Source organism: Telopea speciosissima, chromosome 2 (assembly GCF_018873765.1).
Source record: "Telopea speciosissima isolate NSW1024214 ecotype Mountain lineage chromosome 2, Tspe_v1, whole genome shotgun sequence".
NCBI lineage: Eukaryota > Viridiplantae > Streptophyta > Magnoliopsida > Proteales > Proteaceae > Telopea > Telopea speciosissima.
The window spans coordinates 19072611-19087315 of NC_057917.1; the positions used below are offsets into that span (position 1 = coordinate 19072611).

The following is a 14705-nucleotide window of genomic DNA, read 5'->3' on the forward strand; positions in this document are numbered from 1 at the left end:
TCACCAGACATGCCAACAAATTCATGGCAAAAGAAATTAAACTAGATGGAGTCAAAATTTTGTTTGAAACTGGCACAGTAATTATACAAAAGCTACAAATCCTAACCCAACCCCAACCAAACCAAACACCCCCACCCCCCCCCCCGCCCCCCCCCCCCAAAAAAAAAAAAAAAAAACCACCAAACATTGCCTCTTTTTTACCTCCTAAATTGGGGAGCTGGGAAGGATAAATTACTTGGGTTCTAACATGTAAAATAAGAAAAACAACAAATCATGTTGCCTTCTTGCGAGCAAACCGCTGCAGAGATTTGGGGAGCTGGTTGTCCTCACTTATTCTCTGCTTCTTTAGTTTCTGTTGCTCTTCCCTCATTTGTTGTTCCACAAAAGGCCTCTTGGCTCTTACAACCTCTTCCTGCTTCTTTGTCACCAGTTTACTTGGCTTGTTCCTCCCTTTTGTTTTCTTCTTGAAGGTCTTGCTTTTCACAGCAGCAACGGTTGCTTCCATCTCAGCCTCTCTCTCCTGCTTTGTTGGTTTTTCGTTCTTCCTTGCTCGTCTCACAGTACCTATCTTAGTGGGATCCAACATGATTGTCTCTGGTGGAAGCTTGTCCAGAAGAGAATGCACCTCTTTCTCCCTCCGTTGCTTAGAAGTTTCGAATGGGTTTGCCACCCAGGAATCAAAATTGGGTTCTCCAGATCCTGGGACTAGAATGGATGATATACCCATGGAGTGCCCAATACCCACAACATCCTCATAGGGTCGGAACAACACAGTTCCTATCTGATAACCTTTTACCATTGAATGACTCATGTAACGGCCATAGTCCTGGGCTCCAGATGAGTCTTTCCATATCTGTACGCGTGATCCATTTCCAATAGCAAGTAAGCCTCTCTGACTGAAATCCAATGTCTTGGCATGGCCTGAATACGTGTGGAGAACTTCGAATTTCCTCAAATCCCAAATCTTTATCTTCCTCTCCATGCCCGCTGTAGCCATTAGATGGCCTCCGGGGTGAAAGGCGACTGCAGAGATGGGTCCATGATGGCACAGCATCTTAACAAGAGGAGCAGAACTGGTGGGCTTCCACATGGTGACTTTGCCACAGGAATGACCCAATGTTACAACAGCATTGAAGGGATTCACCTCCATTACATTACAACGGCCAAGACCAGTCCGATAGTTACCCACCATTCCACCCATCGTGACATCCTGGTAATGAAGCTGACCGAATTTGTTTATTGATGCGAGGAGGAAGTGGTTCTTCAGAAACTGAAGTTTTACCGCTGCACCATGTTCCTGAAATAATAGGAGCATCAGTTTCTGATAAGCATGAGTAACTGCAATATAATGAGAAAACAGTAAACCCAAGTAGAATCATGATGGTGGCTGCATGGTGGGGGGGGTAGTTAAGATGAACCCTAAGTTCAGGCTAAACACCCCTCTAACAATATCCCAGTAACCCAAATCAAAAACATTAACATAAGTCAACCCTCTCAGATGAAGATCAAACTTTAACCACACTCACAAACAGTTAGAATAGGTGATCACCAGAATACAGCAATGACCTATGGGTTAGATTAATCACAACCAATCAACATTCAAATCTGAAACACAAGCCAAGAACAGGAGAAATTTAATTGCCGAAAATCATACTCTGATCAGTCTCCAATTCTGGTCAAGTGTCAATCTAGGTTGGCCCTTTCAATCCCAAAAACATAAACTAGATCCAATGCTTAGATCTGGAGAAAATAATTAAACTTCAGGTCAGGTTCAAAAACAGGGCAGATTTAGGAGAAATATCATATAATCAGATCGGTAGATCTGATCAGCACCAAACCTTAGTCGAAGGTGCCTCTTGAGAGGAACTTTGTAACCCCAAAAGAAGGGATGAATCTGATGGACAGATTCCTCACTACAAGGAATCTCGATTCTGATCAAAGGGCATCAAAATCAGAGTATCCGCTAGGTCAAATTAAGATGGTTCTGGCTGTGATATGATTCTCAGTATGAACAATATGTAATCAGCAATTAAAAGAGGTGATAATCCTACACAAACACAGATTAAATAGATAACAAGAAGCTTGAATAGAAACAGATGCAGAAACACTTAATTGAAGGACAGAAAACAGAGTAAAGAGAAGATAAATCACCAATGGTTTCCCACCAACAACCTGGACCAGTATCTCACTGTTCCCTAGGGTTTCCCACCCTCTACTGAAGTACTGAATTGCAAAGCACCATTGAAGCAAAAGCTCAATTTTTTTATTCGTCAAACTCGTGAGGAGCCAAATGGCTCTTACAAGCTATTTATAGAAAAATTTAAAAACAATCCCTTTCCCCTCTTCTATCCTTCTTCCTAGACTACTGTTTTGTACATCTGCGATTTATCCTTGTTATGCTGCTGTTTATTGACTGAAGAAGTACAACATCGAACCACAAGAAGGATCTCATATTGAAGCCATATTCCAACCCTGCGGCACTACTGTTTAGTCTCCTAACTGCAATCTCTTCAAGTCCACAAAACTCCAGATCTGTCCTGCAGTTTCGTCTCAGATTTTGAGGGTGTAATCCCCTACTTGAACTGCTCCTTTGATGTGGAGTTCAGCCCCATCTAAAGGCTGAGTGTTACTGAGAGCCGTGAGTTACTATTTTGAAATTTAACTTACTAATTTTGAAGTCCTTCCACATCTCATAGCCCATCCATCAGAATAGACTGGAAATTTGAAGAGTTGATCCACCTTAAGATTCCCACTCTCGACTGGGCTGGATTTTCCATCAGATTTAGTAAGTTGACATCTTTGAGTCAAGGTGTTTTCCTGAGTTTTAGAGCCCATCCTGCTCTGTGACAGTAGGGGTTATTTGCTGTTTTATTTTATATTTGGGTGTTTATGTCCATACGGTGTTTCAGACTTTTGATTAGCCTAAGTACCTATATACCTTGTCATCAAATTGCTGTTAAGTTGATTACCTACTGTTCTATAGTTGGAACCGTGTGTTAAAAACTCCTGTTGTCAATACCTTGATTCTACTGTGAAATTAGTTCTTAATGATCGAGTTGAGGACTGGTCTTACATTATTAGGTATCAGAGCCTATTGGGGGGTAGCCAACCTCTTCTCAAGATAACATCAAGAGAGATAAAATAGGATTTCCACTGTTTAAAGTCTATCCTCCTAACGCTGCCCCTTTAAATAAGGCATTACAACGTACATAGTTATGATAACTACTAACCCTCAATAACTTCCTCCCACGTTTCAATAACTATCCACTACTTCCTGCTAATTACAACCTCTACTAACTAATGACTAACAACTTCTACTAACAGACCCCGCCCAACTTGCAACCCGTAAGACTCCTCACGTGCATGTAACATTCCCTTCCCCTTGAATTTTGGTCTTGTCCTCAAGACCATTCATTGGAAATTGAATTGCTATGGCATCTAGATCCTCCCATGTTGATTTAGCCTGCCGGTGATCTCTTGGCTTAATTGAGGAAGCCATGACCTCATCTATAGAACCCATTTAAGGGCGAGCCTGATCCCTAGTAACATCCTGTGGTGAACACCTGAGCAGGGACGCCATCCAGTCCTGGAAGGGTCTTCAAAGAGACTGCTTTAATTGCTTTCCAATGGTCTTATGTTTCAGTGTTATGATCTCGTACGGACTCGGAGCGCGCCGCAACCTTTAGGCACTAGCGCAATGCGAGTTACATTCGATGTGGTGTCCTGTAGACTTTGGTCTCGATCCACTCAGTGGATAGATAAGATATAACATCCAATGTAGAGTGCTATGGCTGAAACATGGTTCTGGCTGGAGCACTTTGGTTTTATCACGCCTCTCTCGAATCCTCTGTACTGGTGTAGTCTATACAATTGTATGCGCACCTGAGCGCCTTGACCCGAACCCGTGACAATATTAGTTTACTTAGGTCAGAAGTCACTAAGGGCGAAGCGGGTTACTTTTATCTGCTCGACCACCAGGCGAGGGTGGTAGATGGTGGTCGTAGATCAGGAAAGAAGGCTCTGAAAGACCTATCCTAAAGGAAGAGCAGTCAGTCTTCTTTAAAGATTGAGGCGCATTTACAGACAATTATGCCATTCAGAAGAAGTCTTCTACAGAGGGAAAGCCTGTTACGAGTAAGTGGAGAGGCTTTTTCAAAACCAGAGATTCGTATCTTATTCCATTCCAATGGCTTGACCAGTAACCAATGGCGAAAACTCAAAAAGAACAATATAAAAGAAAGAGTGGCATAGCAATTAATGCAATATTTATATGATTGGATTGTTCCGAAAGCTAAAGCTTTACTAAGCTTGGGTTAACTCGAACGTTAGCTTTTCGTCCCAACGAGTGCCTCCCTTTGGAAACAAGTAAGTTTGCCCAACGAAGAAAGTGTCTTTATTCCGAAGCTCCATTCAGTAATATCCCACTCCCATCCTTCCATTTTTCCAATTAGGGCAAGGAGTGTTAAGGGTTCTTCCATCTATGGTTTAGCTTCGAAAGGCATTCGAATATAAAAGCATAGTTGTCAAGGCGTCACTTAGGCGTCCAGGCGGAAAATTATGGTGGTAGGCCGCCTTATTGGAGTTAAGAAAGGCGACCGCCTTGGTTACCTAGGCAGCTAAGGCAATGCTTTATCACGTTGTGTCCAAGGCGGTCGCTTTTCTGAGTCTATTTTTTTTTTATCTATTTTTTAACTTTATATTTATGTATTTCAAGTTATTCAATTTATTAACTTGTCATTGGCCAGTGTATATGGAGTATCTACACTGAGATACATTGGATCAAGCCTATAAAAGCCCTTTCCCATTTCTCATGTCCAAAACCCTCGATCTCATCTCTCGCGTGCTTGGGAGAAATCCAGAACCCTGGAATCGGTGATTACAACCATTGATTCCGGCTCCAACAAGTGTTCTTATACTACTTTGGCTCCGGCGAGTCTTCTTCCTGCTACTCCGGCTCCAGCAAGTTTAGTAAATTAGTGTACTAGTGTTCTTCTTCTTCTCTGTTTGTCGCCTTTATTTTTCCTCATGCTGCTCCCTGCCCCTACTCTCGTCGTCGTCTTCTTCTCTCTTTTTCGTTTCTTTTTCTTATGCTGCTCCCTGCCCCTGCTCACGTCTTCTTCTTCTTCTTCTCTGTTTTTCGTTTCTGGTTTTTTTCTTATGCTGCTCCCGTCGTCTTCTTCTCTGTTTTTCATTTTTTTTTTCTCTTATCCGGCTCCCAGCCCCTGCTCACGTCTTCGTCTTCTTCTCTGTATTTCTTTGTTTTTTTTCTTATGCTGCTCCCTGCCCCTGTTCACGTCCGCTTCTTCTTCTAGACTTCTACTCTGTTTTTTGTTTTCTCTTTGGTCCCATGCTGCTGCTGCTGCTGCTTCTTATCCTTCTATGTTTGTGTTTTGGTAATGAACTAATGATGCACATTCAAGATTCATCATTCATGCTACCAATGCTGCTTCTTCTACCTTCTTTTTTTTTTTTGGTGTAACACTGTAACGATGCTTCTTCTAGGACTTAGTGAATTACTAAATAAGAGAATGCTGGTCAGTGATATGTGCTAGTTGGATGGCATTATGTCCTCTTTTTTTTTTTTTTTTTTTTGCTGCATTATTGTTTTTAATTCAAGGAAAGTGGGACTTTGATGGAGACATAAATGCGAAGTGGCACGAGATGATGACTTGTATTAAGAGGGTTGCCAAGGATGTGCTAGGGGAAGCGAAGGGTAGTCGTCAGGCCCCTAGGGAGACTTGGTGGTAGAACGATGAGGTCCAAGCAGCTATTAAGACCAAGAAAGGGTGTTTTAAGACTTGGTAAAGGACTAAAGAAACAAAGGATAAAAAGAGGTATAATGAGGCCAGAAACGAAGCAAGGAAGATAGTGGGGATGGCTAGGGCGAAGAAATATGAGGATCTCTATTTCAACCTAAACACTAAAGAAGGGGAAAAAGCTATCTATAAGATAGCTAAGATGAGATAAAGGAAGAGTAGAGATTTCGATCAGGTGAGGTGTATAAAGGGTGTTGATGAAAGAGTTTTGGCAAGATGAGGAAATTGTGAAGAGATGGGATGAGTATATTCGTGACCTACTAAATGGAGATAGGTCGAGTAGAAATGACTTGGACGATTACATTTTTCAACAAGACACTTGTCATAGATATATATATATATATGAAGGATTACTGTGGCAGAAGTTATTGAAGCCTTAAGAAAGATGAAAACAAGCAGCACACCAGGCCCATATGAGATTCCAATTGAAGTATGGAAAATCCTAGGAGGTTGTGGGACTTATTTGTTAACCAATCTGTTTAACATGATTATGGAAACAAGGAAGATGCCAAATGAATGGAGGAGAAGTATTGTAGTCCTGATCTACAAAAATAAAGGTGATATCCAAAACTGTAATAACTGTAGAAGCATAAGGCTAATGAGTCACACTATGAAACTTGGGAGAAGGTTATTGAAGCCTATTTGAGAAGAGAGAGACATCTCGGTGAACCAATTTGGTTTTATGCCAGGTAGATCCACGACAAAAGCTATATACTTATTGAGGAGGCTGATGGACAGATATAGAGATAGTAGGAAGGACCTCCATATGATCTTTATTGACCTGGAAAAAGCCTATGACCGAGTCCCTAGAGATTTAATCCAACATGTTCTAATGAAGAGAGGAGTGTTGAGTAAATATGTAGATGTAATTACAAATATGTATGAAGGCATGGTGACAAGCATAGTTGTCAAAGCGCTAAGCGATCCAAAGCATTCGAGGTCCTGCCTAAGCGGTGCCTAGGCGGCCTAAATCGCATTCCAGTATTATTTTTTAAATATATCAGTTATATGTGTGAAACAATCAAAATAAATATATCAGTTATATGTGTGAAACAATAAAAAAATACATTTTGTTTATATGTTCTTGAAATTGGTTATTTTCAGGTATACCTAGTCTCACATTTGGTTTATATTGTTCTTAGAAAATATGATGGTATCAATAAGTAATTAACATGCTCTCGATTTAGAGAAATGTTCTTGTTCTCTAAGAAATTTGATTGATCAAATGATTTTATTTTTACATGAGACTTTTTGTATTAGGTAGAGCACAAAACCAGCTTTCCAACAAATCCAAGATATGCTTAAATCTGATTTGTATTGAAGGAGTTATGTTCCGATCAAACCTAATTTAGTGTGCTCGAATGCTCTCAAAATCGCTCTAAATGAAAATATTTTTTTAGATATCAAAACAAATGTATATTTTACCGCACTTTTGGTTTTTAGCAATGTATTGAATTTTTAGATTTGAGAAAAACCTCAGCATTCGAAAGTTGAAAATTTCACCTGCCGCCAAAAATCCAGTTTTTGTTCTTGGACTGGGGGTTGATTTTTTATCCTTTTGGAATTTTATTTAACTATTTTTATTGGATTCAAATAGGGGGGCATTTGCTTATTTATGAAAAATATCTTAAGTAAATGTAAAAAAATTACTTAAATGATATTTGGCATAAAAGAGTGCCAGAACCTGGTTCAATACCAATTAAACCAATGCAAGGCACCCTACAATAAGGCGGTAGCCGCCTAGGCACCTAGAAATCCGCCTGGATGCCTAAGCAGCGCCTAGGCGACGCCTTGACAACTATGGTGACAAGTGTGAGATCTATGAGAGGTCAGGGCAAGGAATTCCCAACTACAATTGGATTACATCATGGTTCATCCTTAAGTCTTTATCTTATACGCTTATCATGGACAGGCTAACCAAGAGCATTGGAGGTCAACCTTGGAAACTAGAGGCTTTAAGGTTAGTAGAACGAAGACGGAGTATATGATGTGTAATTTTAGTCACACTATGATAGATATTGATATGGTGCGAATTGAGGAAAGAGAGATACCACAAAGTGACTACTTTAGATATCTGGGGCCAATCATAAATAAAGAAGGTGACATAAAGGATGATGTGTCGTAGAGAATTAAAGTTGGATGGATGAAATGGAGAGGTACGTCCAGAGTGTGTGTGACCGACGTATTCCTTTAAAGCTGAAAGGAAAGTTCTATAGGACTGTTGAATGACCGGCCATGATGTATGGGGCAGGATGTTGGGCAGTTAAGAAGTGTCATATTGATAAGCTTTGTGTAGGAGAAGAGAATCTTAAGATGGATGTGTGTAAAAACAAGAAAGGGTAAAGTATGGAATGAGCGTATAAGAGCAGACTTGGGAGTTGCCCCGATCAGTGACAAGCTCCGAGAAAGTCATTTAAGGTGGTTTGGTCATATTCAACAGAGGCCTACAGAAGCCCTAGTAAGGAGGAGTGATATGATCCCAATTGAAGGAGCTAAAAGAGCACGGGGCAGGCCTAAAATGACCATAGGAGAAGTGATGTGGAAGGACTTGCATAGTCTAGGTCATGTACCAAGTATGACCTCAGACAGAGCCTATTGGAGGGCAAGGATCCATGTTGTAGACCCCATTTAGACGCGATTCTACTGACATGCTGGGTTGTGCGTCTTTCCTCTTATTATCTTTTTTTTTCATCTCTCATTTCTTTCCGGGTTGTGCATCTTTCCTCTTACTGTCTTTTTTTTTCATCGCTCATTTCTTTCCCCAACCGTCTTTTCCCATCTTGTATATTCTTTGTTTAGTTAGAACTTTGTTTTCCTCACTATGTTTTGTTTGGATCCATGTAGCCAACCCCATTAAGTTGGGATAAGGCTGAGTTTGTTGTTGTTGTTGTTGGTAATTTGGTATTCAATTATTTGTTTTAATACTTCAATTAATTTATGATGTTTCTGAATTTTGATGTATCATGTATGGTTTGTCTTTTTGATGACTTGAGATGGCTTAATATAAAATTTTAATGATATAAGGTATGATCTATTGATGTTAGAAAAGGGAGGGGGGGGGGAATTCACACTTGAGGATTTGACCGCCTAGGCGGGCGCCTTACCGCCTAAGCACTTAGACACCCCTACACCGCCTTGGATCGCCTTGTCAACTATGATATAAAGACTTTTCATCAGTCGCTACTCACTTCCCTCAGAGCTATGCTCTAAACGCCGGGTCATTCAACTAACTTGGTATAAGTTCCCATGCCCAAGGTCGAGCGCTAGGTGTATCCTCCTTCACTTGGAACGTGGCAATGATTATAACTCTTTTTCTAAAATATAGTTGGGTCCGATTGATTCGAATGTTTCATAGTGAGATCCAACTATGAGCCGTCATCACAATCTTCGTGGGTCCTGTCTGGAGCTTTGGGGCAACGTGGGAATTTCGAAGCCGATAAATCAGTTGTTTGGGACGACAGGTCTCATTTCCAATCCCTTAATAAGTTGTTCTCAGTTCCTGGATTTGAATTGTGGGAACCCTTGACTTCAAATACAGCTCCCTAACCTAATAATGTATTGGGTTGACTTGCTCACCGGAAGATTCTTTTTAACATGTTCCAACATAACTAAGCATATGGCTGTGAAACCACCCGATTGCATAATGAAGACTAACTACTAAATAAAGCGAGGATTGCAACTGCAACAAGGTCCACTATTGGCCTAACCAACCCGTTGAGATATCAACGTAGTTCGCCCTACTTCAATGACGGCTTTGAGCATGGATAAGCATTCTAAGTGAGGGTCGTTTTATGTTTTTTCGCATTGAACCATAGCGTTGGAGGGGCATTTTTGTTTGGCCCTGGTTTACATTAAAGCTAAACTATCACTAAGGTGGCCGACTCTGATCTCCAAATAGTTGTATAGTAAGACTGGCCATTCATCCGATATGAGAACAGAACATCGTGCTTGTTGGGTTGATATTATTACAAGGAAGATGAAGCCAGAAGTTCCTTACTTTGCTGGACAAATGGATCCATACTTGTTCCTTGAGGAATATTTTGAGTGGAACAACCCAACAAAGGAACGGAAGTTTAGGTTTGTTTACTTGCAATTGACTGGTCGTACTAGAGAATGGTGGATATTGTATGAAGAAAGGCTCAGAGTTTGAAGATGTGAACCTAGCCACCTAGGTCTTGGGAAGAGATGAAGCATGAGTTGGAGAACAAATACCTACCTGAACATATCCAAAGAAAGCTCTCTCTTCGACAAGGTTACCACCAAAATATATTTCCAGTTGAAGAGAACTTGAAACATTTATTAAACCGCATGACCGCTCTTGAGCAGAAGTTTGAAGCCAAATTTGTTCCCCTTTAATGCTCTACCATCCGCCTCCAATGGATGCTACCGTGGCAGCCGTTGAAGTTGTGAAAATGGAAGAGCAACAAGTAGATGGTCTTACCAAAGAGGTCTATGTCAAAGACATCAAAGTAGACACAACTAAAATGGTGATAGATGATGTTGCGGTCAAGAACACTCCACAAGAAATCATCAACAAGCATGTTGTCCTTGAAGAGGGGGTTGAAAAAACAACTGAGGTGAGTATGGACCACAAAGCAGAAGATCCCAAGAAGCTCAACACTACAGTGGAGTTTGAAGAGGTGGAGATCGAGGATACAAGTGAAGAAGACTCAATGAACATGACATTGAATGATGCAGCTCCAAGAAGGAAGAAGAAGAAGAAGAAACCCTGAAGGAAGAAGAAGAGCAGCCTTGACTAGGCTGAATTTCGTTGGAGCCTTTTAGAGTTTTTTAGTTTTTTTAGTAAGGGCAAAACAGTCTTTTTATTATGTTTTATTTCTCTTAGTTCCCCTCCACGATTTTAGAGGGATAGGTATATTATAAATAGTAGGATCGTAGGAGGCTCCCCAACATATTGATATTTGAAAAAAGACTGTTATTGCTGCTGGCCGATTGCTGCTGCTACTGCTCCTTGCTCTTCAAGAGTGTTTGCATCCTTGTGGATACATCAAGGTGGAAGGGTGGGTGGAATCCTGTGACTCCTTACGCCGTGACGGCTGGGAGGGTTTCTCTCTGAAGGTGGCTTCATCCTTCTTCAAATCAAGCTGTTGCTGGTGGAATCTAGTAGTAAGTTTGCTCTTTAATTTCTGTTTTTCCATTCAGTCTCCCTCCCTATCGATTTCCCTTAAACCCTAGATCATCTAGGTTATTTTTAATACTCCTCCCCCATCTGAATTCAATCAGATTCAGACCATAGCCCCATCACACCCCTGCCTATACTTGATCTCAGTTGCTGCCCCTTCCCATCACTCTAAACCCTAATTCCCCATTAATCACCATAAACCTAGGAAACCCTAATTTCTTGTGACATACCACATGGACACCTCGTAACTCATCATCATCAAGATAATTAGCCACATCATACTCATCATCAGGAGGGAGTGGGTGAATACAATTTGTGCCTCAGTCGTCGTCTTCACCTTGAACTTCTTCCTTTTCAGCCACGTTGATGGGCTTCTTCTTATGTGGGCAGTCCCTAGCAATGTGTCCTTTGTCTTGACAGTAGTAACAAGTGAAGGGGTCATTTCGGCCCTTAAGAGCCTTGCCCTTATCATCCACACGTGGGGGAACAGCAGGGTGAGAGGTACTGCCTATGGAGGAACCTTGTTTTGAGGTGCTATTGTTGATGTAGGCCGGCTTGGAAGTAGAACCTGGCTGTTTACTTGAAGCTAATAGTTCCTCTGCCTTCAAGGCTTTCTCAAAACAATCTCGAACGTCTGCAACGTCAACCACTCCAATTGTCCTGTTGATCTCACTTGATAGACCCAACCTGAACCTGGAAAGCATTTGGATGCCCTCCTCCCTAATGCCAGTACGAGAAGAAAGAGCATCGAATTGCCTCATGTACTCAGTTACAGTCATGGTTCCTTGGCGGAGGGAGTTGAATTTATCCTGCAATTGAGACCTGAAGTGCCTTGGTAAGTATTGCTTGCTTAGGTCATATTTCATGTCTTCCCAAGTGCAAGGTGCAGTACCATTAAAGTCCATCTCTCGTTCAGCAGTTCTCCACCACTCACATGCAAGTCCGACAAGTTTAGCGCGGACTAACTTCATTTTCCCTTCTTCAGATAGATCATACCAGTCGAAATAATCTTCTATTGCAGCAAGCCAATCATAAAATACCTGGGGGTCAGAGTTACCATCGAATTCTTTCAAATCAAGCTTCACTTTTTGGTTGCCTGTATAGCGTCGATTAGTACCCTGGTCTCTAGTGAAGTAGGACCTCATATACTCCTCAAAAGTAGGCTGCCGACCTCTGTCTCTGTCCCGGTCTTCTCTATCTCTATCTCTGTAGCCTCGGTGGTGATCTCTGTGTTCCCGAGAAGGTTCACGGGCATATCTAGGTCTGTCCCGACGATCTCTATAATAATCTCTATCACTCCTGTCATCTCGGTCAATCCTGAATCTGTCCCTGTTACCTAAGTGTCCATCTCTATAACCCCTGTAATCATCTCTAGGGCTCCCATCTCTGTCAGGCAGTCTCTGTATCACTGAATGGGGCTGGTACCTGTCTTCTTCTATGGGCAGGTTGTTGTCCCTATCAGGAGGGATTCTCTGTCCTTCCAACTGTTGCAATCTAGTCATAATTGCATCAGTTGTAATCTTCTGATCTGCAGTAAGTTTTTGGAACATCTCTAACACTGCTGCCATAGGGTCGGGTGGTTGTGGCAGCACCGGATTGCCATGTTCATCCATGGCTCTGATACCAAATTAATGTAGTCCTAGAATAGGTGATAATCCTACTAGGAGCCAATGGGAATCAAGCTTTGGTCAAGCCTGCTGTTTAGGGCTGATTAGGGGCTGTTTTAGGGCAAAATTAGGGTTTAGGATGGGAATTTGGGAATGGGGTTTATATGGCTGTAATATGCAGGTTTAGGGGGTCATTATGGTATAAAAATATCTGAATTTGAATCAGTTTTGAATTCCTGCAGAAATTAGGGTTAGGGTTTTGGGTTTTAGAATTAGGAAAAACAACAAAAACTAGGGTTTAAAGTAGGATTCAGGGGCTGAGGTTTAGATTGAGTGCTAGGGGGATTAGGGGGAAGGTTCGGCTGCAATATGGGGAATTTCTGATGGCTGAATGGGCCTAAACAGAAATTAGGGTTTCTTAGGTTTATGGTGATTAATGGGGAATTAGGGTTTAGAGTGATGGGAAGAGGCAGCAACTGAGATCGAGTATAGGCAGGGGTGTGATGGGGCTATGGTCTGAATCTAATTGAATTCAGATGGGAGAGGAGTATTAAAAATAACCTAGATGATCTAGGGTTTAAGGGAAATCGATAGGGACGGAGAATGAATGGAAAAACAGAAATTAAAGAGCAAACTTACTACTAGATTCCACCAGCAGCAGCTTGATTTGAAGAAGGATGAAGCCACCTTCAGAGAGAAACCCTCCCAGCTGTCACGGCATAAGGAGTTGCAGGATTCCACCTACCCTTCCACCTTGATGTACCCACAAGGATGCAAACACTCTTGAAGAGCAAGGAGCAGCAGCAGTAGCAATCGGCCAGCAGCAATAACCGTCTTTTTTCAAATATCAATGTGGGGGAGCCTCCCACAATCCTACTGTTTATAATATACCTATCCCTCTAAAATCATGGAGGGGAACTAAGAGAAATAAAACATAATAAAAAGACTGTTTTGCCCTTACTAAAAAAACTAAAAAACTCTTAAAGGCTCCAACGAAATTCAGCCTAGTCAAGGCTGCTCTTCTTCTTCCTTCAGGGTTTCTTCTTCTTCTTCTTCCTTCTTGGAGCTGCATCATTGAAGTTGATCACATAAAGTTTGTGATCTCCCACCTGAGTTTTTAGAAGAGAAGGAGCCACGACTCCAAGACTTCATTCCTAACTTCAAGGAGCTACCGGGATTCCGCTATGGGCAGAAAAAGATTCAGATTTGATATATATAATCATTCCACGATAGTATAATAACCATCAACAGCATCTACCAGCAAAGGAGAACCTCATACGTAGATAATAAGAACAGCAGTAACAACAGCAAGAAGATCAAAACAGCACAACATCAACACTCAACACGCAGGGAAGAATTGAAATAAACAAACACAAGAAACCCTAGTTTTTAATTCATACTTATCCAACTAGGGTTTCACCAAGCACAAAACAATAAAGAATGTAGAAGCAAAATAGAACAGCATCCACAGGAGATCTTTTTTGTTTTCTTCTTCATCACTCTGATATCATGTGACAAATCTGATCTTGATAACTAGGATCAGTGATGAAAAGAAAAGCCCGTGGTTAGACTTCTTGTTCTAACTGTAGGGTAGTATGTTTTATTTTATAATAAGGTGAAATTACAACTCCAAAAGACTCCTTGACAAATGACACCTCAACATAATCTAAACATAACTAATCTTCACCACAAATTAGAAACATCACCATGACTCATAAACACATATTTAACCACTATCATAAATTATAAACGTCACCATGACTACTAAAACATCACCATAATTACTTAACACCATCATAACTTCAAGACATGGTATGGAACTCTGTAGGAAAAAAAAAAAGAGCGGACGGCACAAATGCAACATATCCTGGTGCAGAATGCTAACCTTAAGACAGTGAAGTTCTGTACCATCCCTGTTATATATATATGGATACCTGACAAAGTCAAAAGTACCAAGTGAACTAATTCAGATTGAGATGCACAAATTTAAATGGGGAAACTCATAATATTGATAGAAGCAAAAATAAATCTCAATATCTTTTACAGGATGATGGATACATGATGATGCTGCCCGTAAAGCAACACTTCTAAGCAGTTTAACTAAATTTATGATGAAGTAAAACCTAAATGGTAGCTCCA

At 41.1% G+C, this 14705-nt stretch overlaps 1 protein-coding gene across 1 annotated transcript in view; it reads right to left on the reverse strand.

Annotated features, from left to right (window-relative positions):
• Positions 1 to 200: 200 nt before the first annotated feature.
• LOC122651824 (probable U3 small nucleolar RNA-associated protein 7) overlaps positions 201 to 14705 on the reverse strand; it is a 31157-nt gene continuing 16652 nt past the window's right edge. The window contains exons 7-8 of the mRNA XM_043845375.1: positions 14452 to 14500; positions 201 to 1297 (exon numbers count right to left, since the gene is read on the reverse strand). Coding sequence (XP_043701310.1) covers positions 272 to 1297; positions 14452 to 14500 — 1075 coding nt within the window. The 3' untranslated portion in view covers positions 201 to 271. The remainder of the gene's footprint in view (positions 1298 to 14451; positions 14501 to 14705) is intronic.